This window comes from Syngnathoides biaculeatus, chromosome 7 (genome assembly GCF_019802595.1).
Source record: "Syngnathoides biaculeatus isolate LvHL_M chromosome 7, ASM1980259v1, whole genome shotgun sequence".
Lineage (NCBI taxonomy): Eukaryota > Metazoa > Chordata > Actinopteri > Syngnathiformes > Syngnathidae > Syngnathoides > Syngnathoides biaculeatus.
Window position 1 is genome coordinate 1,268,978 of NC_084646.1, and position 23,455 is coordinate 1,292,432.

The 23,455-nt window shown below is 42.2% G+C and overlaps 1 protein-coding gene across 7 annotated transcripts in view; it reads right to left on the reverse strand.

Annotated features, from left to right (window-relative positions):
• The window catches only part of kifap3a (kinesin-associated protein 3a), a 206,669-nt gene that overhangs the window by 34,570 nt on the left and 148,644 nt on the right, over positions 1–23,455 (reverse strand). For all 7 annotated transcript variants that reach the window (XR_009795737.1, XR_009795738.1, XR_009795739.1 and 4 more), the window contains 2 exons: positions 10,441–10,606; positions 1,990–2,115 (listed from right to left, as the gene is read on the reverse strand). Coding sequence is in view for 4 of the 7 variants with exons in the window: in XM_061825097.1 (XP_061681081.1) it covers positions 1,990–2,115; positions 10,441–10,606 (292 nt within the window). In the remaining 3 variants the exon portion in view is untranslated. The remainder of the gene's footprint in view (positions 1–1,989; positions 2,116–10,440; positions 10,607–23,455) is intronic.

Consider the following 23,455-nt stretch of genomic DNA (forward strand, 5'->3'; position numbering starts at 1 on the left):
ACAAACTAATTTCAATCAGCCCTTGTTTTGTACTTCTGATGAGGTTTTAAAGCAGCTTATGTGGATAAAATTGCAATGTGACAATGTGGTAACAAAGGAAAGTTTAATTCACTGATGTAATTCAAAGGATTACAAATAATGTTTTCTCCCATATAAATCCAGATGATTCTGGTAACTGTCGCAGTTTTGGTTTACTTGACAACCAAGTTTCCCAAGGAAGTATACAATCAAATTTGTGCGTAAGAGAATTTACATTAGTTAGCAGGTGTAAAATATTCTGGGAGTGACTAGTATGCAATACATAACTTCTTGTTTTAGTACTACATAGAATTTTATTAAAATTAAAAACCCTGCACACATCAGAACATATGCTTGCCTGCACTTATCAATAATCAAATATACTGAGTCAGGGTCATTTTTTTACATTTTGGAGAACTGTCCTTAAAGAAATAAAAGGTTTGTATACAATATTTCCCTGTTTTTCTAGTTGAGAATGGTAAAAACATTTCTGTAATAAAACTTTTTTTTTTTCCCAAGAACAACATATGCTGCTTTTTGTCAACAGTGTTCAGAGTTTTCAGGAAACAAAAGATGACCAACATACCGGTGCAACTTGTCTTTTACAAAAGCTCTTCTCAATTCTGGTACTATCAGTGCGGGGGCCTCTGAGGTTATTACACCTCGTCCAGGTTCAGCGGCTGATCCAAGTTCAGGTTTGATACCTTTGGGAACACTGATCTGTTCAGATGTTGGAATTCGATGTATGATAGGCAGTGATCCAGGTTTGAATTTTTTTTTTATATAAAACTAGTAGCAGCATCTGGGGTGAAATAATCACAGCATATGACAGACTGCTGACTGGGTTTGGAAAAATCAAATCCGCGCACACTCGTACTGTACAACTACTTTGCAGATTTTTCATCCTTTTTCACCATGGGCCCCAAGAAATTGATGGCTAATGACATCATGCGGCTGCCATGTGGTGGCTGCCATGTGGCCTCATGCTGTTGCTGCTCGACTTGAGAGGTTTGAAGTGAATGTAGAACCTGAAGTTGAGGAAATTGTTTCGCTGGGAAAGGCTAACGAGGACATTGACGAGTTGGTTCACCAAGAAGATCCTTCAACAGAGAAGATAAAGGCTGGATGGAGGTGATGGAACACACAACAATGCAGGAGCAGTTTGTGGCTTAGAGGAGGAGGCAGCCACTATTACGTCAGTCAGAATAAAAGACGTGTTGATGAAATTCCATGACATTTCTGAATGTATTCAAAAGAATTATCTGGAAAATGTTAACTAGTCTGGCTATCGCTCACTTTGATGACGTTTGACTTGTACATTTCCGCAGGATTATTAAAAGCCGTCAAAGGCAAACATCCTTGGATTGGTACTTCAGGAAACAGTGAAAGTTAATGTTTGTTTTAAATTTATAGGTTGTGGAATTGATTAATTTTAGTGGAATTAATTTATGTGCGTGCCTCTGCCTCTGAAGATGCCACAATGCCTTTTTGCTTGGCACACCCTCAACCCCAAAGGTAAATGAACATATTTTTTTTATTATTCTTGACATTATGTACACATTGACTGGTTATTTTTAAGATAAATGAACATAATGCATTATTCTTTACATTATGTACACTTTAAATGCTTATTTTGGCGGGGGGTTTGGAACGGATTAGGCTATTTACATGTAAAATGTGTTTTTACTTACAAAAGTTTCACGTTACGAAACAACTTTCGGAACGGATCAATTTCGTAAGTAGAGGTACCACTGTACTTATATTTTTCTGTAAAAACATCAAGCTATCAAGCAAGACGGGTATTTTATGCCACAGTTGAACATATACCTTCATGTAGACGAGAACTTGCGCTCGAAAATTGGCCTTCCATACACTAAGACATAAAATTTGAATGAAATACAGTTTTTCTAGGTTTGAATGCTTTCTTAACTGAAAACTGAAGAAGCATTAATAACGAGTAAGGGTTCTCACCATTGAGCAGTTCAATGAGAGCAGGTATGATGCCTGATTTGGCAAGCATGGCTGCACATGAATCATCCATGGACACTGTGCCAATCAAGATGACAACTTCTAGAATTAAATCATCTTCAGCAGCACCTGACAACGAAACGTACAAGCATAGAATTAGTCTGATGGTACAGTTGAACCTTTTTGGGGAAAAAAAAAAGTGGGCGAGCAGTCCCGTTTCTACTAAAAGCTTGGTTCTGCTTCTTATATCGTCAATTTATTTTAAGTTGTAAAAGGACCCAAAGGTTCACATAGCAATTTTAACACAGATGTTGTGCATGTTGGAACAGTACAACTTGGTGCTTTGGTGAAGAAAACATTCTATAAGGCACAAAATGTATAGTATAAAGTATACTTAAGGGCTGTGATTCCTAACCTCAGGATTTTGGCTGCTGTTTCGTTTTTGTTGAAAATTTTTCAGCAATGTCAAGATGATCACCTTTTTTACTCTGACAAAGACAGAACGATGATGAAATGAAAATTAACTTCCAAGGACTAAGACGATGACAAATATTGACATTGTATAAAAATGATACGCAAATGTATGCCATTGATGAGATTCAATCAGATCTTATTTTGTTTCAAGAAGCAGAAGAAGTTGGTGGTCAGAACAATGTGATAAGGAAGTAACATAAACCAGATTGAGATAAAAACCAGCAGCCACCAGCATAAACCTATATAAATATAACCTTTTGTGCAATCTATGGCCCTGAGCGCACAAGAAAGCAGGTTTACAAATATGACCTACCTGCCTACCTTCCTTGATTCCATTCATCCATTCTCCACACCTACTTCCTTCTGCTCTTTCAAGTGGATTCCAAGGCGATTTCAAGCAAGCTGAGACACACAGTCTCTCAAGCATTGTCCTGGGGTGTCCCTGGGAACTCCCTCCGGTGGGACACGCCCGGAACACCTCACCAGGGAGGTATCCAGAAGGCATCCGAAATAGATCCCTGAGCCACCTCATCTGCCTGCTCTCAATGCGAAGGAGCAGCAGCTCTACTCTGAGCCTGTCCCAGATGGATGAGCTTCTCACCCTAAGAGAGAATCCAAACATCCTGCTGAGGAAAATCATTTCATCCGCTTCTATCCGGGATCTTATTCTTTCGGTCATGACCCAAAGCTCGTGACTATAGGTGTGGGTAGGAACGTAGATCGACTGGTAAATGGAGACTTTGGCTTATGTCCTTCACCACAATGGATCGATATAAAGTGTGCATTACTACAGATGCTGCACCAATCCTCCTGTCGATCTTCAGTTCTTACCTTAACGCTGAACAAGACCCCAAGATATTCAAATTCCTTCACTTGGGGAAGGGATCTCATTCCTGACCTGGAGAATCCACTCCACCCTTTTCCGACTGAGGTCTAGGATTTCAGATTTAGAGGAGCTGATTCTCATCCTAGCCGCTATACACTCAGCTGCGGACTGCTCCATGGAGAGTTGAAGATCACAGCTTTAGGAAGTTGACAGAACCACATAATCTGCAAAAAGCAGCGAGGGATTCCTGAGGCCACTAAATCGGACTCCCCCTTCCCCTCGGCTGTGCCTAAATATTCTGTACATCAAGGTTATAAACAGAATAGAATTTGCAAAATCCGGCCTCGATAGAAATGAGTGCTACTTACTGCCAGCAATTCAGGCTTGAAACAAAGATAAAATATTTTTTTTTTGTCAAGAATCAACAACAAGTGGGACACAGTTGTGAAGTGGAACAAAATTGGATATTTTTTTTTAACCCATTTCTCAAAGATATCAAAAAAGGTCTGATTTAAAGTTTGCCACAAGCCACCTGGGAGACACGCCAAACATGTCGAAGAAGGTCCTCTGGTCAGATGAAACTAAAATCGAACTATACCTATGGCACACCTCACCATTGTTCTGCTGCCATCATACATGTCCTGTACTATTTTAACATACTTCTCTGCTACACCAGACTTACACACGCAGTACCACAGTTCCTCTCTTGGTACTCTTCCATTGGCTTTCTCTAGATCTACAAAGACAATATGTAGCTCCTTCTGACCTTCTCTGTACTTATCCACTTGCATCCTCAAGGCAAACAATGCATCCGTGGTATTCATTCTTGGCATGAAACCATACAGTTGCTCTCAGATACTTCTGTCCTGAGTCTCCACTACTCTTTCCCATAACTTCTTTGTGTGGCTTATCAACTTTATTCCTCTATAGTTCCTATTGCTCTCCAAATGGCCTTTGTTCTTAAAAATGGGAACTAGCACACTTTCCTTCCATTCTTCAGGCATCTTCTCGTCCGCTAATATTCTGTTGAATAAATTGGTCAAAAACTCCACACCCACCTCTCCAAATTGCTTCCATACTTCCACCAGTATGTCATCAGGAACAACTTCCGTTCCATTTTTCATCCTCTTTAGTGCCTTTCTAACTTCCCCCTTACTAATCAATGCCACTTCCTGGCCCATCATACTTGCTTCTACTCTTCCATCTCTCTCATTTGCTTCATTCATCAAGTTCTCAAAGTATTCTTTCGATTGATTCACCATACTACTGGCACGAGTCAAAACTGTTCCATCTCTATTCTTAATCACCCTTACCTGCTGCACTTACAGTGCCTTGTGAAAGTATTTGGCCCCTTTGAAGTTTTCAACCTTCCACCACATTTCAGGCTTCAAACAAAGATATAAAATTAAAAAACAAGTGGGACACAATCGTGAAGTAGAAGGAAATTTATTGGATATTTTAAACTTTTTTTAACATTTAAAAACCTGAAAAGTGGAGCATGCAATATTATTCGGCCCCCTTGCATTGATATTTTGTTGTGCTACCTTTTGCTGCAATTACAGCTTCAAGTTGCTTTGGGTATGTCTCTATCAGTTTTGCACATTGAGAGAAATTCTTACCCATTCTTCCTTGCAAAACAGCTCAAGCTCAGTGACGTTGGATGGACAGCGCTTGCGATCAGTAGTCTTCAGCTCTGCCCACAGATTCACTATTGGAAAAGAGTCTGGACTTTAACTTGGCCATTCTAACACCTGGATACATTTATTTGTGAACCAATCCATTGTAGATTTGGATTTATGTTTTAGATCATTGTTCTGTTAGAAGATACATCTCCGTCCCAGTCTCATCTCTTTTGCAGACTCGAATAGGTTTTCTTCTAGAATGGTCCTGTATTTGGCTCCATTCAACTTCCCATCAATTTTAACCATGTTCCCTCTCCCTGCAGACGAAAAGAAGGCCCAAACCATGAAGCTGCCGCCACCATGTTTGACAGTGGGGATGGTGTGTTCAGGGTGATGAGTTGTGTTGCTTTAATGCCAAACATATCATTTTTCATTGTGGCCAAAAAGTTTGATTTTGGTTTCATCTGACCAGAGCATCTTGTTCCACTTTGGTATGTCTCCCAAGTGGCTTGTGGCAAAACGTAAATGAGACTTTTTATGAATAGAAGAAGACTCTCCCACCTCAGCTGTAGATCTCTGCAGTTCATCCAGTGATCATGGGCCTCTTGGCTGCATCTCTGATTATTCTTCTCATTGTTCAAGGTGAAAGTTCAAAGAGACGGCCAGGTCTTGGAAGATTTGCAGTGGTCTGATACTCCTTCCATTTCAATATGATTGCTTGCAGAGTGCGCCTTAAGATGTTTAAAGCTTGGGAAATCTTTTTGTATCCAAATCCGGCTTTAAACTTCTCCACAAAAGTATCTCGGCCCTGCCTTGTGTGTTCCTTGGTCTTCATGATGCTCTCTGCACTTTAAACAGAACCCTGAGAATATCACAGAGTAGGTGCATTTATACGGAGACTTGATTACACACAGGTGGATTCTATTTATCATCATCAGTCAACATTGAATCATTCAGAGATCCTCACTGAATTTCTTGAGTGAGTTTGCTGCACTGAAAGTAAAGGGGCCGGATAATATTGCACGCCCCACTTTTTAGTTTTTTTATTTGTTAAAAAAGTATAAAATATCCTAGAAATTTTGTTCAACTTCACGATTGTGTCCCACTTGTTGTTGATTCTTAAGAAAAAGAAAACATTTCATGTCTTTATGTTTGAAGCCTGAAATGTGGCGAAAGGTTGAAAAGTTTAAGGGGGGCAAATAGTTTCACAAGGCACTGTACTTCCATCTCTATCCCTCTGTCTGGCCAACATGTAGAGATCCTCTTCTCTTTCTTTCGTGTCCAACCTGGTGTACATGTCGTCATATGCCTCGTTTAGCCTTCGCCCCCTCTACCTTTGCCCTATGTTGCATTTCATTGGATTCCTTTCACCTCTCCTCAGTTCTCTGTGTCCCACTTCTTTACTAACCTCTTTCCATGTATGACTTCTTGTATTTTCTTTGTATTATTGTACCACCAAGTCTCCTTCTCCCCTTTCCTACCAGAAGGCACACCAAGTACTCTCCTGCCCGTCGGTCTGATCACCTTGGCTGTACCAGTCCAGTCTTGCGGGAGCTCCTCCTGTCCATCAAGAGCCTGTTTCACTTTTTTCCCCCAAAAGGTCGCAAAATATTCCTTTCTCAGCTTCCACCACCTGCTTCTCTGTTCTACCTTTGTCTTCTTCATCTTCCTACCCACCATCAGTCATCCTACACAAAACCATCCTATGATGTCAAGATACACTCTCCACTACCACTACCTTACAATCAGTAATCTCCTCCAGATTACATCGTTTGCACAAAATGTAATCCACCTGCTTGCTTCTACCGCCACTCTTGAAGGTCATCCTATGTTCTTGTCTCTTCTGGAAAAAACTACTGCCATTTTCATCCTTTTTTCAAGTCCACCACCATCGGTCCCTCAAAGTTCCTTTCCTGGATGCTGTACTCACCCGTCACTTCTTCATCTCCCCTGTTTCCTTCATCACTATGTCTATTACAATCTGCACCAATCACAACTCTCTCTGTGTCTGGGATGCTCAGAACTACTTCATCTAGTTCCTTCCAGAATTTTTCTTTCAACTCTAGGTCCCATCCTACCTGTGGGGCACTGCCGCTAATCACATAATACACAACTCACACAATTTCGAGTTTCAGCTTCATCACTTGATTTGATACTCCGTTCACCTCCCATACATTCTTTGCCAGCTCTTCCTTTAAAATAACCCTTACTCCATTTCTTTTCCCATCTACTCCATGGTAAAACAATTAAAAATCTGCTCCTAAACGTCTAGCATTATTACCTTTCTACCTGCTCTCTTGGATGCACCATATATCAACCTTTCTCTTAATCATCAAGTCAACCAACTGCTGAAGTTTTCCTCTCATAGTCCCAACATTCAAAGTCCCAAACCTCAGATGTAGGCTCTGTGCAATCCTCTTCTTGTTCTTCTGTAGACAAATTCGCTTTCCCCCTCTTCTTAGTGTTTGATCCACAGTAGCTGAATTTCCCCCGACGCCTTACAGGTCAATGGTGCTGGGGGCAGGCATTGTTAACCCGGGCCATGACCGATCTGGTCTGGTATTCTTTAGATGAACGCTCATATTTGTTTGGGACAGTTTTACGCCGGATGCCCCTCCTGCCGCAACCCTCTGCATTAATCCGGGCTTGGAACTTGCCTACAGAATGACCTGTACTGGATTGTGCCCCCACAGGGCTGAATTATCCTAAAGAAACATAAAAAGCTATTACAATTTGCAAAAAGACACAAAGACAAAGATTGTAAAATCTAGCCTGGAAAGAATCGACAGAACTCTGCATCCTGGGAAGTTGAAACTCTGGTGCTTGCAGTACAGGTTACTTGCTCGACTCCTTTGGGCACTAACCGTCCAAGAGATCCTGCTCTCGAAAGCAGAAAAGGTGAAGAGACTGGTCAGCTCGTTTGTGAAGTAGTGGCTTGGCCTTCCCATGTGCCTCAGCAGCATCGGGCTCTATGGTAAATGGTTGTTATACCTGCCCATTTCCAGCCTGGCAGAAGAGTACAAGTGTGCCAAAGTAAGACTGCAAACGATGGTACTGGATTCCAGTGAACTGCTTGTCGGCCAGACTGCCCCCATCCTGGCAACGGGAGGAAATGGACTCCGCTGGCTGCAACTGAACAGGGAAAGGCAGCATTCAGACACAAGGACATCATTGGCGAGTGCAGGAGGGGAGGAGTGGCCTTGGGCTTAGGGCCGGTAGACCAGTATGGAGCAAAGCCACTACTGCTGAGCGGCCCAAGATGGTGGTCCAGGAGAAACGTTGGGAAGAGGAAGACAAAAGGTGTGCCCAAGCTGTGTCGAAGGCCAAGCAAGGGCTGTGTTTGGCCTGGGATGGAGTGAAGGCAAGGAAGAAACCTGAAAAGAGCTGTGGGGGATGGAAGCATTTAGGGCAAGCTTTACCATCAAAGTTGTATATGACGTCCTGCCTTCTCCCACGAACCTAAATGAGTGATATGCTAACGATCCCAAGTGCCTGTTATGCCCAAGTCCTGTGAGACTGAAGCACACACTGGTTGTTCCAAGAACAGCCTTACTCAAGACCGTTACACCTGGCGGCACAACCAAGTGCTGAAGTGTCTTGCACCAGCGGATGAGGGTGAACGCCCTTCCACCCTTGTCAGCCAACTGGTAACCCAAGGTGTTTGTCTGGGAGGGGGAGTGTCAAACTGCCACACCAACAAGCCACCAGACAGCGGACAGCTGGGCAGTGCACGAGACTGAAAGCTGCTGGCAGACCTGGACAAAAAGCTCTGCTTTCCATCTGAGATTACAACTACCACCCTACGACCACATCTCGTGCTTGGTCTGCCTCTCTCAAGCTTGTCTTCCTCATCGAACTCAGAGTGCCCTGGGAGGGGGAAGTCGAGGAGGTATGCAGGACTTGCAGCTTAAGTACAACAGCAAGGCTGAAGAGGCAGTGGAATGCCCGGTGGAAGTTGGCTGCAGATGGTTTGTATTCCCCTCAACATCCAGGCTGCCCAGAGCGATGGTAACCCGAGATCTCGCCAAGGTGGCAGAAAAGGCCAGCCAGTGGCTGTTGATAAAAAGAGAAGACCCCAATTGGGCCTTCAACAGAATTGATGGCACCTATGGGGTGAACCTGCGACACTGGGATTCACTGCTGAACCCTCTTGAGAGTGTCGTGGATCTATCAGCGAAACACTTAGGAGGGAAGCCCACATGATAACCCATAGGGTGCCATCACTTAATTGAACGTCCCACAAAGCCTTGTCAGAGCCAAAATATGCACGAATAGAGGGATATTAACATCTAGTCCTACATAATACATATGGAGACATGTCCTGTGGCCTGATGAAATTAAAATGGAGCTGATTGGCCACAATGACCATTATATCTGGAGGAAAAAGGGGCAAGCTTGTAGATCGGAGAACACCATACAAATTGTGAAGTATGGAGGTGGGCGTATCATGTGGGGTTTTGTTGCAGCAGGAACTGGAGGGCTTCATAAAATAGACCGCATTATGAAGAAAGAACATTACACTGAGACATTGAGGGAACATCTCAAGACAGACAGGAAGTTAAAACTGGGGCGCAAATGGACAATGACCCTAAGCTTACTCCCAAAATGGTTCAAAAGTAGCATGAGGATAACAAAATCAATGTCTTGGAGTGGCCATCACAAAAATATGATCTTAATCCCATCAAAATGTGTAGGCAGATCTGAAAAGGCATATGAGAGTAAGGCAACCAACAAACCTGACTCAGTTACACCAGTTTTGTCGGGAGGAATGGGCCAGGAGAGAACTCTCAATAGCTTGTGGAAAGTTATCCAAAATGTTTGACTTTGACTACTGCCTTCGTAAAGAGGGGAGCCCATGCAAAAATGTAATATACTCCGGTGCTGTCCATTTCTTATGATCATCCTTGAGATGGTTCTACACCTTCTTTGTAGGCCACCTGTGTTTGATGATACATTGGACTTAAATCAATACTTTTTGGCTGTAGTGTGGGTTTGCATGGGACTACTTCTAGGTCAGGACCCTAAATTTTATGCAGCTTATATTGTAGGCTATAATGACCGCCCATAATGCACTGTGCAGCATATAGAAGACTCTCCGTGTGGTGACGCATGACACGCACACACTGAAACAAATGCACACAAACCAAAAAATGACGGAATATAAAATTAAGATATTACTGTTTCCTATTGCCTAGCTCTTTGCATCTTTTCAAACGTCAGAAAATTAACAAAAGTCATCTTTTTCACTCGATCTCAATCACCTGAAAATCACTTGACGGACCAAAATTTTCAAATCACATGTTCTGATCAGGACATCCCTTGCTTGAACATTAAATATCTTAATTTGAATATCTCTGTAGCACATTCACATAAAAGTTCAGTTTGAAATCACTGTATTAAGCTTTTATTTCCATTTCATGCAATGTCCCAAATGACTGGAATTGGGTTTATACATTTGTACTACAAAAATTGATCCAACGATCAATGTGAAGAACCTGTGGTCTATAATGTGAGAATGGAACATAATCATACCAGGTTTAAGTCTGTCTTTCAGGTAGGGAACCAAGTTGTACTCTTTAAGAACCAGTGCCCAGTCCAGATCAGGAATGGTCAGATTTGCAAGTGATCCAAGACACTCAATCACATATTCTTCAGTGTTTTCCAGGTTAATCTGTGCAGCCAAATCTCCAACATGGTCCTATCATAGAGCAGAGGAGGCAAGTGGATCAACAAATTACCTTGGGATCAAAAAATGCTTGCTTTATTCATTCTGGAAAGGAAAAAAAAATGTCACAGCAACAAGATTTACATAAAGTGGCTAAAATAACTATTTAACGTCACCATTTTTCTCACTAAATATATTTCCATGGGGCTACTGACATGAAATATTCAGAGGTTGGAAACAACCAAAGTAATCCACACATACAAAGTACAGCAAATACGATCAGAAATGAAGTTTGTGTGTAACAATTTCATATAAGATGGAAAAATATTGAATATATTAGTAAATGGAGGTGCAAAAAGCATGTAAAGGGAACACCTTCTTCCTCATCTTTTCCTTTCGGCTTGTCTCGTTTGGGGACGCCACAGCATGTCATCTTTTTCCATCCAAGCCTATCTTGTGCATGTTCCTCTCCAGCACCCACTGTCCTCATGCCTTCCCTCTCAACATCCATCAACCTTTTCTTTGGTCTTTCTCCCGTTCTTTTGGCTGAAGGCTCCATGCTCAACACCCTTCTACCAAATATAGTCACTCTCTTGCCTTTAGACATGTCCAAACCATTGACGTCTGCTCTTTCAAACCTTGTCTCCAAAACATCAGTTGGCTGTCCCTCTAATTAGCTCATTTATAATCCTATCCAACCTGCTCACTTTGACCGAGAACATCAACATCATTTCTGCAACTTCCAGTTCTGCTTCCTGTTGTCTCTTCAGCGCCACTGTCTCCTAACCCTAATCTGTACATCACCACTGTTTTATAAACTTTGGCCTTCATCCTAGCAGAGACTCTTCTGTCACATAACACATTAGACACCTTCAGCCAGCTGTTCCAACATGCTTGGACCCGTTTCTTCACTTCCTTACAACACACACCATCTGTAAATCAGACACCGGTCCAGCCCTTCATTAGTGCAAATTAACATGAAATGATTCACTCCGAATTCATGGCTCACACATAAGCCTCATTGCAAAGGTAGGAGTCAAGTCAAGGAGTATTCGGCCCCCTTGAACTTTTCAACCTTGTAGCACATTTCAGGCTTCAAACATAAAGATATAAAATGAAAATGTTTTGTCAAGAATCAACAAGTGGGAAACAATTGTGATGTGGAATGAAATTTATTGGATATTTTAAACTTTTTTAACAAAAAAAAATCTGAAAAGTGCAGCATCCAATATTATTCAGCACCTTTGCATTAATATTTTGTAGCGCCACCTTTTGCTGCAATTACGTTTCCAAGTCACTTGGGGTATGTCTCTATCAGTTTTGCACATCAAGAGACTGAAATTCTTGCCCATTCTTCCTTGCAAAACAGCTCAAGCTCAGTGAGGTTGGATGGAGAGCGTTGGTGAACAGCAGTCTTCAGCTCTGCCCACAGATTCACGATTGGAAAAGAGTCTGGACTTTAACTTGGCCATTCTAACACCTGGATACGTTTATTTGTGAACCATTCCAATGTATATTTGGCTTTATGTTTTGGATCATTGTTCTGTTAGAAGATAAATCTCCGTCCCAGTCTCAAGTCTTTTGCAGACTCGAATAGGTTTTCTTCTAGAATGGTCCTGTATTTAGCTTCATTCATCTTCCCATCCATTTTAACTATATTCCCTGTCCCAGCAGAAGAAAAGAAGGCCCAAAGAATGAGGCTGCCACCACCACGTTTGACAGTGAAGATGGTGTGTTCAGGGGGATGAGGTATGTTGCTTTTACGCCAAACATATCGTTTTGCATTGTGGCCAAAAAGTTTCATTTTGGTTTCCTCTGACAAGAGCACCTTGTTCCACTTTGGTGTGTCCCCCAGGTGGCTTGTGGCAAACTTTAAATGAGACTTTTTATGGATATCTTTAAGAAATGGCTTTCTTCTTGCCACTCTTCCATAAAGGCCAGATTTGTCCAGTGTATGGCTGATTGTTGTCCTATGGACAGACTCTCCCACCTCAGCTGTAGATCTGCAGTTCATCCAGTGATCATGGGCCTCTTGGTTGCATCTCTGATTAGTCTTCTCCTTGTTCAAGGTGAAAGTTTAGAGGGACAGTCAGGTCTTGGAAAATTTGCAGTGGTCTGATACTCCTTCCATTTCAATATGATTGCTTGCAGAGTGCTCCTTAAGATGTTTAAAGCTTGGGAAATCTTTTTGTATCCAAATCCGGCTTTAAACTTCTCCACAAAAGTATCTCGGCCCTGCCTTGTGTGTTCCTTGGTCTTCATGATGCTCTCTGCACTTTAAACAGAACCCTGGGACTATCACAGAGCAGGTGGATTTATATGGAGACTTGATTACACACAGGTGGATTCTATTTATCATCATCAGTCAACATTGGATCATTCAGAGACCCTCACTAAACTTCTGGAGTGAGTTTGCTGCATTAAAAGTAAAGGGGCCAAATAATATTGCATGCCTCACTTTTCAGTTTTTATTTGTTAAAAAAGTATAAAATATCCAAGAAATTTTCTTGTTGCTGATTCTTGAGAAAAAGGAAAAGGAAGGAAAGGTTCAAAAGTTCAAGGGGGGCAAATACTTTCACAAGGCACTGTAAAAAAAAAAAAAAAAAAAAAAAAAAAAAAAAAAAAAAAAAAAAAACAACTGATTTCAAAAGTACTATTCTTATGAATAGTGTTACACTTAACACACCTGAAACTTTCCTCCAACTGTTTCCACTTGCGAGGACTTTCTGACCACACTCACATTTGCTGTTCACTGTTCACCCTAAGTGCTTGAAGGTCAGAGGACAAAGATGTTAGAGAGAACCAAATTTATATTGTTGAGACTACCCAAGGAAATACAAAATGCAGCTTTCCAATGACAATTCAATATTTAGGCACACAAAAAAAGTCCAAGCCTTTCAGACCCTCTGTGAAAAGTAATAGTCCCCTTCTTGTTAAATCACAAATTCACTGTGACTATCAACAAATTTGGGAAAGGTGAGTTAAATTTCACAAGCCCCACCCAACCTGATCACCACCGTACTTTTTGAATCAAGAAATCACAAATAGAATCTGTCAGATAATCTGAAGTAGGCTACAAGAACTCAAGAACTAATGCATCATGCCACGATGCAAAGAAATTCAAGAAGAAATGAGGAAAAAAAAGTGGTTGAAATACATCTGTGTGGAAAAGGTTACAAAGCCATGTCCAAGGCTTTGGGTCTCCAGCAAACCACTGTCAGAGCCATTTTGCACAAACGGGGAAAACTGATTACAGTGGTAAACCTTTCCAGAAGTGGACGACCAACTAAAGAGTATGACGTTCAACCATTTTTATTATAATTCATAATAGGGGGCAATTTCACACAGGGTCGAAAAGGGTTTACTATTTTGGTCCTTTAATAAATTGAATTGTCATTTCAAAACTGCATTTTGTATTTCCTTGGGTTGCTCTGAGTGATATTAAAATGTGATATATCTTTGTGTGTAATATCCAAAAAAAAAAAAATCAGGAGGTGCAAATGCCTTTTCATGGCATTTATGGGTATGATTTGACAATGCCAAGTTCAGTTGGGTTCTCCTTTATGTCGAAACCATTTTACTCATATTCAAACATGTTGCTCACCATTGCGTATAGAGTGCTGCGTGCTGTGCTTGGCAGCTATAATGTCATCCCGGTAACATATTTCCGAGACGACAAGCCACTACTTTTTTCATGTGCAGTGGTCTGATACTCCTTCCATTTCAATATGATTGCTTGCAGAGTGCTCCTTAAGATGTTTAAAGCTTGGGAAATCTTTTTGTATCCAAATCCGGCTTTAAACTTCTCCACAAAAGTATCTCGGCCCTGCCTTGTGTGTTCCTTGGTCTTCATGATGCTCTCTGCACTTTAAACAGAACCCTGGGACTATCACAGAGCAGGTGGATTTATATGGAGACTTGATTACACACAGGTGGATTCTATTTATCATCATCAGTCAACATTGGATCATTCAGAGACCCTCACTAAACTTCTGGAGTGAGTTTGCTGCATTAAAAGTAAAGGGGCCAAATAATATTGCATGCCTCACTTTTCAGTTTTTATTTGTTAAAAAAGTATAAAATATCCAAGAAATTTTCTTGTTGCTGATTCTTGAGAAAAAGGAAAAGGAAGGAAAGGTTCAAAAGTTCAAGGGGGGCAAATACTTTCACAAGGCACTGTAAAAAAAAAAAAAAAAAAAAAAAAAAAAAAAAAAAAGAACAACTGATTTCAAAAGTACTATTCTTATGAATAGTGTTACATGTGCGCTATTTAAATCAGGTTTTAGCGCAAGTGACAATGTTTGAAACATCACATTCATTTTGTCACGTCGACTTGGAGAACTTGGCCCATACAAACTTGGGCTCTAAGATCTGCTCGAGACCTGCAAATGTCTCCAAAGGACAACTGGTGAAATGAATCGTTCAAATTCACCACAACTCTGACTGCAAAGAAATTTGATGCTGAAATTTGTATGATTTCATGTCAGACAGTGAGAAACTGGTAACTGATGGTGCAGTGGTACACACACCTGTCTTTGGTGCAGGCAGTGTGTAATTGATTCCTGCTCAGTGATGGTTTCGATATGCACTCTGTGGCTGACTGGCGACCATTTCAGGATGTAAACCCAAATTAGCTGTGGTACGCTCCAGTACTCCTCCGACCCTTGTGAGAATGAGCGGCTTGGAAATTGGACTTGGACAGTTGGAAAAATTTCATTTCAACTTGTCCCCTTCAGGTCACCAAAGTGTGAAATTTTTTCCATGTGAGCCTATCTCCTGAATCATCCTATCTAACTAAAACTGCCCTCATCTTTTCTCTCACTGCATTGATAAACCTCTTTGGCCTTCCTGTAGCTCTCGTCTGGCAGATCCATCTCATCACCTTTCTATCAATATCGTCACCATCTTTCAATCTCTCCAAACCATCAGTCTCCTCTCTCTAACTTTGTTTCCAAAACATCTAACCTTAGCTGTCCATTTGTAATCTTATGAAACCTTGGTCACTCCTAGACTGAACCTCATCATCTTTATTTCCACCACCTCCAGATTTACTTCCTGTTGCCTCTTAAGTGCCACTTTCTCTAATTCGTACATCATAGCTGGCATCACCACCGTCTTATAAACCTTGCCCTTCATCTTAGCAGAAACTCTTCTGACACATAACACTCCTTACACCTTCCTCAAAACATTACAACCAGGATGGATTGACTTCTTCGCTTCACACTAATATTGTCCAACCTGAAACTCCTCGAAAGAACCTCCTCGTCTTCATTTTCGCCACCTCCAGATCTGCTCTCTCTTCAGTGCAAAGGTCTCTTCTAATCCGTAGATTATGGCTGACCTCAACACTGTCTTATAAATTTTGCCCTTCTTCCCAACAGAAACTCTTCTACCACTTAACACACCTGAAACTTTCCTCCAACTGTTTCCACTTGCGAGGACTTTCTGACCACACTCACATTTGCTGTTCACTGTTCACCCTAAGTGCTTGAAGGTCAGAGGACAAAGATGTTAGAGAGAACCAATTTTTATATTGTTGAGACTACCCAAGGAAATACAAAATGCAGCTTTCCAATGACAATTCAATTTATTTAGGCACACAAAAAAAGTCCAAGCCTTTCAGACCCTCTGTGAAAAGTAATAGTCCCCTTCTTGTTAAATCACAAATTCACTGTGACTATCAACAAATTTGGGAAAGGTGAGTTAAATTTCACAAGCCCCACCCAACCTGATCACCACCGTACTTTTTGAATCAAGAAATCACAAATAGAATCTGTCAGATAATCTGAAGTAGGCTACAAGAACTCAAGAACTAATGCATCATGCCACGATGCAAAGAAATTCAAGAAGAAATGAGGAAAAAAAAGTGGTTGAAATACATCTGTGTGGAAAAGGTTACAAAGCCATGTCCAAGGCTTTGGGTCTCCAGCAAACCACTGTCAGAGCCATTTTGCACAAACGGGGAAAACTGATTACAGTGGTAAACCTTTCCAGAAGTGGACGACCAACTAAAGAGTATGACGTTCAACCATTTTTATTATAATTCATAATAGGGGGCAATTTCACACAGGGTCGAAAAGGGTTTACTATTTTGGTCCTTTAATAAATTGAATTGTCATTTCAAAACTGCATTTTGTATTTCCTTGGGTTGCTCTGAGTGATATTAAAATGTGATATATCTTTGTGTGTAATATCCAAAAAAAAAAAAAATCAGGAGGGTGCAAATGCCTTTTCATGGCATTTATGGGTATGATTTGACAATGCCAAGTTCAGTTGGGTTCTCCTTTATGTCGAAACCATTTTACTCATATTCAAACATGTTGCTCACCATTGCGTATAGAGTGCTGCGTGCTGTGCTTGGCAGCTATAATGTCATCCCGGTAACATATTTCCGAGACGATAAGCCACTACTTTTTTCATGTGCTGTAAACCCTGCGGCTGACGCATTCTCGTCGCAGATATTCTGGGTTGCGCAAAAAAAAAAAAAAAAAAAAAAAAAAAAATCAAATGCAAATTATAAGTATAACATACAGCAATTCAGTTTGTGACATTTTGCAATGTGATTCAATGAGTGAACGATGACTGGTTGTTACATTCAACGGCACAATTCACATACGTACTGTTAAAAAGAAGAAGCCACTGATTTCTTTCAGGCAGCACATGGAACTTTCTCAAACAACGACAGCTGCTCCGCCACACTCCCATACCCCCCCCACTTAAAGATGTACACTCATAATTACAAATGTTACAGTACTTACACAGCCCATCAATCTGTTTTATAATGACAGCGTCCACCACCGCTGCATTAGTTAGCAACACAGTCTGGGCAAAGTAGAGCAAAGAGCTACACATACTGCTTATGTTTACTTTCGATATTAATGGAGAAAGTTTAAAAAAAAAATGTTTTAAGATGCAATGACTGTCAGAGTATGTGAATAACCGAAGAAAAAGTGGTTTAACTGGACGAGATTTTCTCTTTTTCGAGTGAGAAAGGTCTGATCTGAAGCCAAAGTAGAAAGTGCAGGATGAGATGGTGTGTAATTTTAAAATTCCATCCTGGCACAGCCTGATCCAGGATGAAAGCACAGACAATACAGTGCACAAAAAACTAATTCTGGATTTTAAATATCGGAGGCAACATAACATTAACCTTAAAATGGTTTGGGGAGCATCATCATCCCCCCTGCCCCCCGCCCGGTGGTAGCTCGCGAAATTTTTTCCATGTGAATCATCCTGTCTAACACAAACTGCCCTCATCTTTTCTCTCACTGCATTGATAAACCTCTTTGGCCTTCCTGTAGCTCTCGTCTGGCAGATCCATCTGAAGTAAGAATAATTTTATTGTGTTGTTTTTCCATAATTAAGAGATGTTTCGCAATAGCTTCGTATATGTTTCGCAATAGCTTTGTATAACCTAAAAGACGATCCCAATAGCTTTGAATAACCAGCAATGTCATAAAAGGATGTTTGGATAACCAGCAATGTCATAAAAAGATGTTTTTGTGTTATATGATGTCGTGCAACGCCATTTGTTGGTAACAAAGAATAGTGTGGCGTCAGGCGGGATGAATTGGCCACTCAACCCTCCTTCCGCACACGCTTAGAGTATAAAAGGAGAACTTTAGATACTCTCGGTAGAGTCTGCTGCGGGTTGCGTACGGATGCCCAGCCGGTATTGAAGCTGCTCTCTACCTGGAGTGTTGGCTCTCCCTCCTATTGGCGCACGGTAAGAGCTGGATATTCTTCTAAGAGCTGATTGGATATTACTTAGCTTCATACCACGTGATTTGTGCTTGTGTTACCATTTCTGTGTGGGACCAATAAAGTGCCAATTGTTGGTAGCCAGAAGTGTGTCTTGTCTTCATTTCTGAGTGCCTATCTCCGACGAACCTATTAAAATTTGATACCGAACTCCTGAGCGAGGTATCAGAAATGTTTTAAAACATTTTTGGCGTTGTCGGCAGGATCGCGGAGAATACATTCAGAAATGGCTTGTTGCTTTAAGAGCAAAACTGTGAAGGAGGCGGAAGTGGCCTCAAGTTTTAAGTGTAAAACTGTGAAGGGAGCGGAGGTGGCTCCCAATGAGGATGGCGTCTCCGACTGGGAGAGCCTTGGATTTGAAGAAATAGGGAAACTCCTCAGACGGTACGGGGGACGCCCTAAGCCGTGGATAGGAGAAATTCCCTTGGCAACTCCACCGCTGCTACAGCGCACGTTAAGCAGGGTGGATGTGAGGGACAAAGCCCCGCTGGGTGGCGTCCGAGAGATGTTGTGGATTTTTGCCGAAGCCTGGAAGGAAAGAACAAAGGCTTTGGATAAAGTATGCGCTTCTGAAATGCAAAAAGATAAAAAGATAGCGCAACTTGAAGAGAATATTAAAGCGCTCGAATCTGACCAAGCTAAAGCGCAGAAAATCTTGGAGAAATCAGTGGCTTTTATTTCTTCAATGGCGCGCGAGAAAAGTAATAAAAGACCGCGTCGCATCGACCCAAAACAGGTCCGCTCTTTCGCTGTGGCACTCCAGGAAGACTGGGAGCCAGAGGGATGGAATGGCGACATATGGGGAGATGGCGACATGCAATATGGCGGGGAAATGAAACCTCAACCGCTGTATCCACAACTTGGACATCTCCAAGTTAAACCGATCTCGCGGAGACGGGAGGAACAGCATGTTGTCTTGCCCGTCTTTGAAGAACAGCGAGATGAGAATAATGTACCTATAGTTGATAGGGAAGGAAACCCTATAATGAGGCGAATAAAACAGCCTCAGCCACCGCCCAGAATGACGATAACAAAAGAGGACTTCTCTCAGGAAGAGATAGCCCATTTAACATCAAAGTATCGACAAAAGCAGGGAGAACCAGCTGATTCTTGGCTCAGGCGGATGTATGAGGAAGGAGCTGACGCCATAGAGCTTGACTCAGAGGACTTTTCGCGATTTGGAGGCTTGAGTTCAGATTCTCGAATGAATGCCGAGTTTCGTGCAAACGGGAGAGCAATGGCGGTAGGTGATTCTTTTTCGCTATTTGCCTTGTATGCTATGACAGCGCAATCTGTGTATCCAACGTGGCATGATTGGCCCGAGATCAAAGGGCCTTGGGTAACCATCCGCGACGCAATTCACAGAATGGGGAGATTGTGTACACGCGAGTCGATATCGCGAGCGGGTCACGCTTTTATTGATGAAACAGCAGTGCCAAAGGTGGTGCGTGATGCAATGATTCGAGACGCACCCCCCCACTACAGGTCTGCGATACTTACTATTTTGTTAGGAGCCGTCGATAACAGCTTCAGTGACGTAAAAACGCGCTTGTTGGAGTTAGCGACTTTGGGAGATTGGGGAGACACAGTACATCAGCCTTGCCCTGAGAATTACATGTCCGAAACAGATGGCAAACGACCGCGCGCGAAACCGCCCGAAGCCGGGAGTAGTAGGCGGGAAATGTGGAAAGCACTCATTGTAGCGGGAGTACCGGCAGAAGAAATTGACGGGCTACCCACAAGTGCCTTGGCTGCAAGATGCAAACAAAGGGGATTGAAGGTAAATTGCTTGAGCAGGGGATCAAAGGGAAAATCAGAAATTGCTCAGCTGGCCACCATCATAAAGGGAATGATGACGCCGGCAGCTCAACCAACAGCCCCTCCCTTGGATGCATTTGAGGATGAAGAAGAGGAGAGAGGAAGATACAGACTCAAGCGACGACATGCTAGTAGACACAAGAGGCCCCAGCTATGTGGCTGCTGTGAGAAAGGGCCGAGCGAAACCCAAGAGTAAGGGGAAAAATAAGGACAAGAGGTCACGTACCTTTGACCTCCTCAGCTAGGATGGAGGACAAACTCAGTCAACCAGCCAGAACAAAATTATCAATCGATGGTAAGTTGGGGACATCAGACCCCATGTTCAATTGGACACGGAAACCCTGATAAAATGAAGGGTGAAAATGTTCCACTGCGAGGATTGGGGGACAAATTGTAAATGGAAAAGCAGTAATTCTTCCATTGAAAATTGGGAAAATGCCAATATGGAAATTTGAAGTGGTTGTCACCCCCATCCCAGAGTGGATAATTGGAATGGACATCCTGGCTGGAATGACTTTGTATTTGAGAATAGGTAAATTTCAATTTGGAACAGGAATTGATGTGCGGACAATATTGGTGGGAAAGGTAAAAATGACACCGTTTCCCATATCTTTGGGGAAAATGCAATCAGGACCTCCTCGAGCTGCGGAAATTATAGCTCAGGGGTCTGATGCCATAGTCAGTGTTTTATATCAAAGAGAGGAAAAATGGGTGAACGTACCCGAGAACAAATGTTACATGCGAGAATACTAATCATGTTTTCTTTTGTCAATAGTGGTAACCATATCTGTTGCAGCTTGGTGGGTGCTTGTTGAAGTGGGAGCTGTTGATTGGACGACCCTCGACGGGAGGACGCAGAGATGGAGGACATCCGGCGCCAAGGAATTGGAAATGACTGGGTCATCTGCCTCCTTGCCGTTGGTGCCATGGTCCGACCCTCGTGGGGAATGACCGAAGGTCATGTGTGCGAGACAAGCCAGTTCATCGGGATGAGATGGAGAATCTCGGTCAACATCCCCTGTGATCTTCCCATGATGATCCACCACGAGAGTGATGATAGGGGGGAGTAAGGTGACAGTCTCCGCTTCCTGCGTCATGTGTATGTGGGATTTGGACGAATGGAGATATTGCGGGTGTCAAGATGATCATCGAAGAAACAATGACGCCAAAAATAACTCAAACACACTTGACTCCAATCCTTGACACCTGTACACACCTAGCTCAAGCAGTGGTTGAAACCAAGATATACTGGACAATTCACTTTCCCCCGATTCCGATATGTAACAGAATAAAAAGGGCATGGTATGATACTTTGTTGGGGGGAACGGGAACCGTATTGGGATTGGCAAATACTGCTGATAATGAGGTAACTAGGACCATGCTGTCCAATACTGGAGAACACTCTGCCAGGGCCTTGCATCAAATAGGGGTTTGGCTTCCTAAAGCTCTGGTGGGACAAAAAAGAAAATGCAGAACTTTGGAAAACAGTGTTTAATTGGGATATCAAATTATGGGACGAAGCAGAGAAAGTGCTTCAGAACTTGACAGAACAGAGTAGCTGGACAGTATGTAGTATTCAAACTCTACACGCTGCGGCTCAAAAGGAGTCGTTTCTAAGGATAGTTACGTCTGGAAATTATCAAGAGTGGCGGAAGGTTTGGAACATTTCTGACTCTTTGTGGTTGACATTACATCCCGAACACACCAAATGTAACAAAAATAAATGTACGGGGTATTGGACCCAGTACAACGTGACGACAACAAAGGTGGTTTGTAAATATCAGGTTTTGCCTGTTATAACGACAAGTGGATATTGGTTTTTACACATGGACGGAGAGTGGTTTGAACCAAAAACCAACAAAACCTTTAAATCAGATTTATGTGATTTAACAAACCAAGGGTTGGCTTGCAGATTACAACATGTGTACTCGAATCCGTGCCTAACCGACTCAGAGGTTGTACTTTGTGATTGGACTAGGGAGCCAGCCAGAGAGATGATGTGGCAAGTTGGACCGCATACTCTCTGTGTGGCTACAACACAAAATAACTCACAAGTACCTTCAGTTCTTTTTGTAGGATGCCTTCAAGATGTACACATATGGCGCTGGGGAAACATGACGTATCGTTTGACTAACTATTCGGAGTCCCGCAGGTTGACTGCGGTCCAGTGGGAGGTACTACGCTCCCCCTGGTCAGTGTCTCTGGAACGATTCAAATGTGCATTGGAGAGTTCTACAGACATCCAAAAACTCATCAAGTCACATGCGTCTAACATTTCCAGTCTCATGGTGTCAACTATGGTAGTAAAAGGGGAAGTAGTGCATGCCGCTAAATTAGTCTCATCATTGGTGGGACATCTTCACAGGAATGTCCTCCACTGCGCGTACTACTTTCTTGCCACCCTTGATCGTGTTAATGATTGTTATTTGTGTGCTTACGCTATGCAATATGGGAACTTGCTATTATGTGCGACGCATCCGGCTTGAGGTAGAGAAGGAAATATATAATCGCCTATAATCAATTGCTTACATTTTGAATGATGGAAAAACATCAAGAGTGGAATGAAGTAAGAATAATTTTATTGTGTTGTTTTTCCATAATTAAAAGATGTTTCGCAATAGCTTCGTATATGTTACGCAATAGCTTTGTATAACCTTAAAAGACGATCGCAATAGCTTTGAATAACCAGCAATGTCATAAAAAGATGTTTTTGTGTTATATGATGTCGTGCAACGCCATTTGTTGGTAACAAAGAATAGTGTGGCGTCAGGCGGGATGAATTGGCCACTCACCCCTCCTTCCGCACATGCTTAGAGTATAAAAGGAGAACTTTAGATACTCTCGGTAGAGTCTGCTGCGGGTTGCGTACGGATGCCCAGCCGGTATTGAAGCTGCTCTCTACCTGGAGTGTTGGCTCTCCCTCCTATTGGCGCACGGTAAGAGCTGGATATTCTTCTAAGAGCTGATTGGATATTACTTAGCTTCATACCACGTGATTTGTGCTTGTGCTTGTGTTACCATTTCTGTGTGGGACCAATAAAGTGCCAATTGTTGGTAGCCAGAAGTGTGTCTTGTCTTCATTTCTGAGTGCCTATCTCCGACGAACCTATTAAAATTTGATACCGAACTCCTGAGCGAGGTATAAGAAATGTTTTAAAACACCATCTCATCACCTTTCTATCAATATCGTCACCATCTTTCAATCTCTCCAAACCATCAGTCTCCTCTCTCTAACTTTGTTTCCAAAACATCTAAAATGGTTTGGGGAGCATCATCATCCCCCCTGCCCCCCGCCCGGTGGTA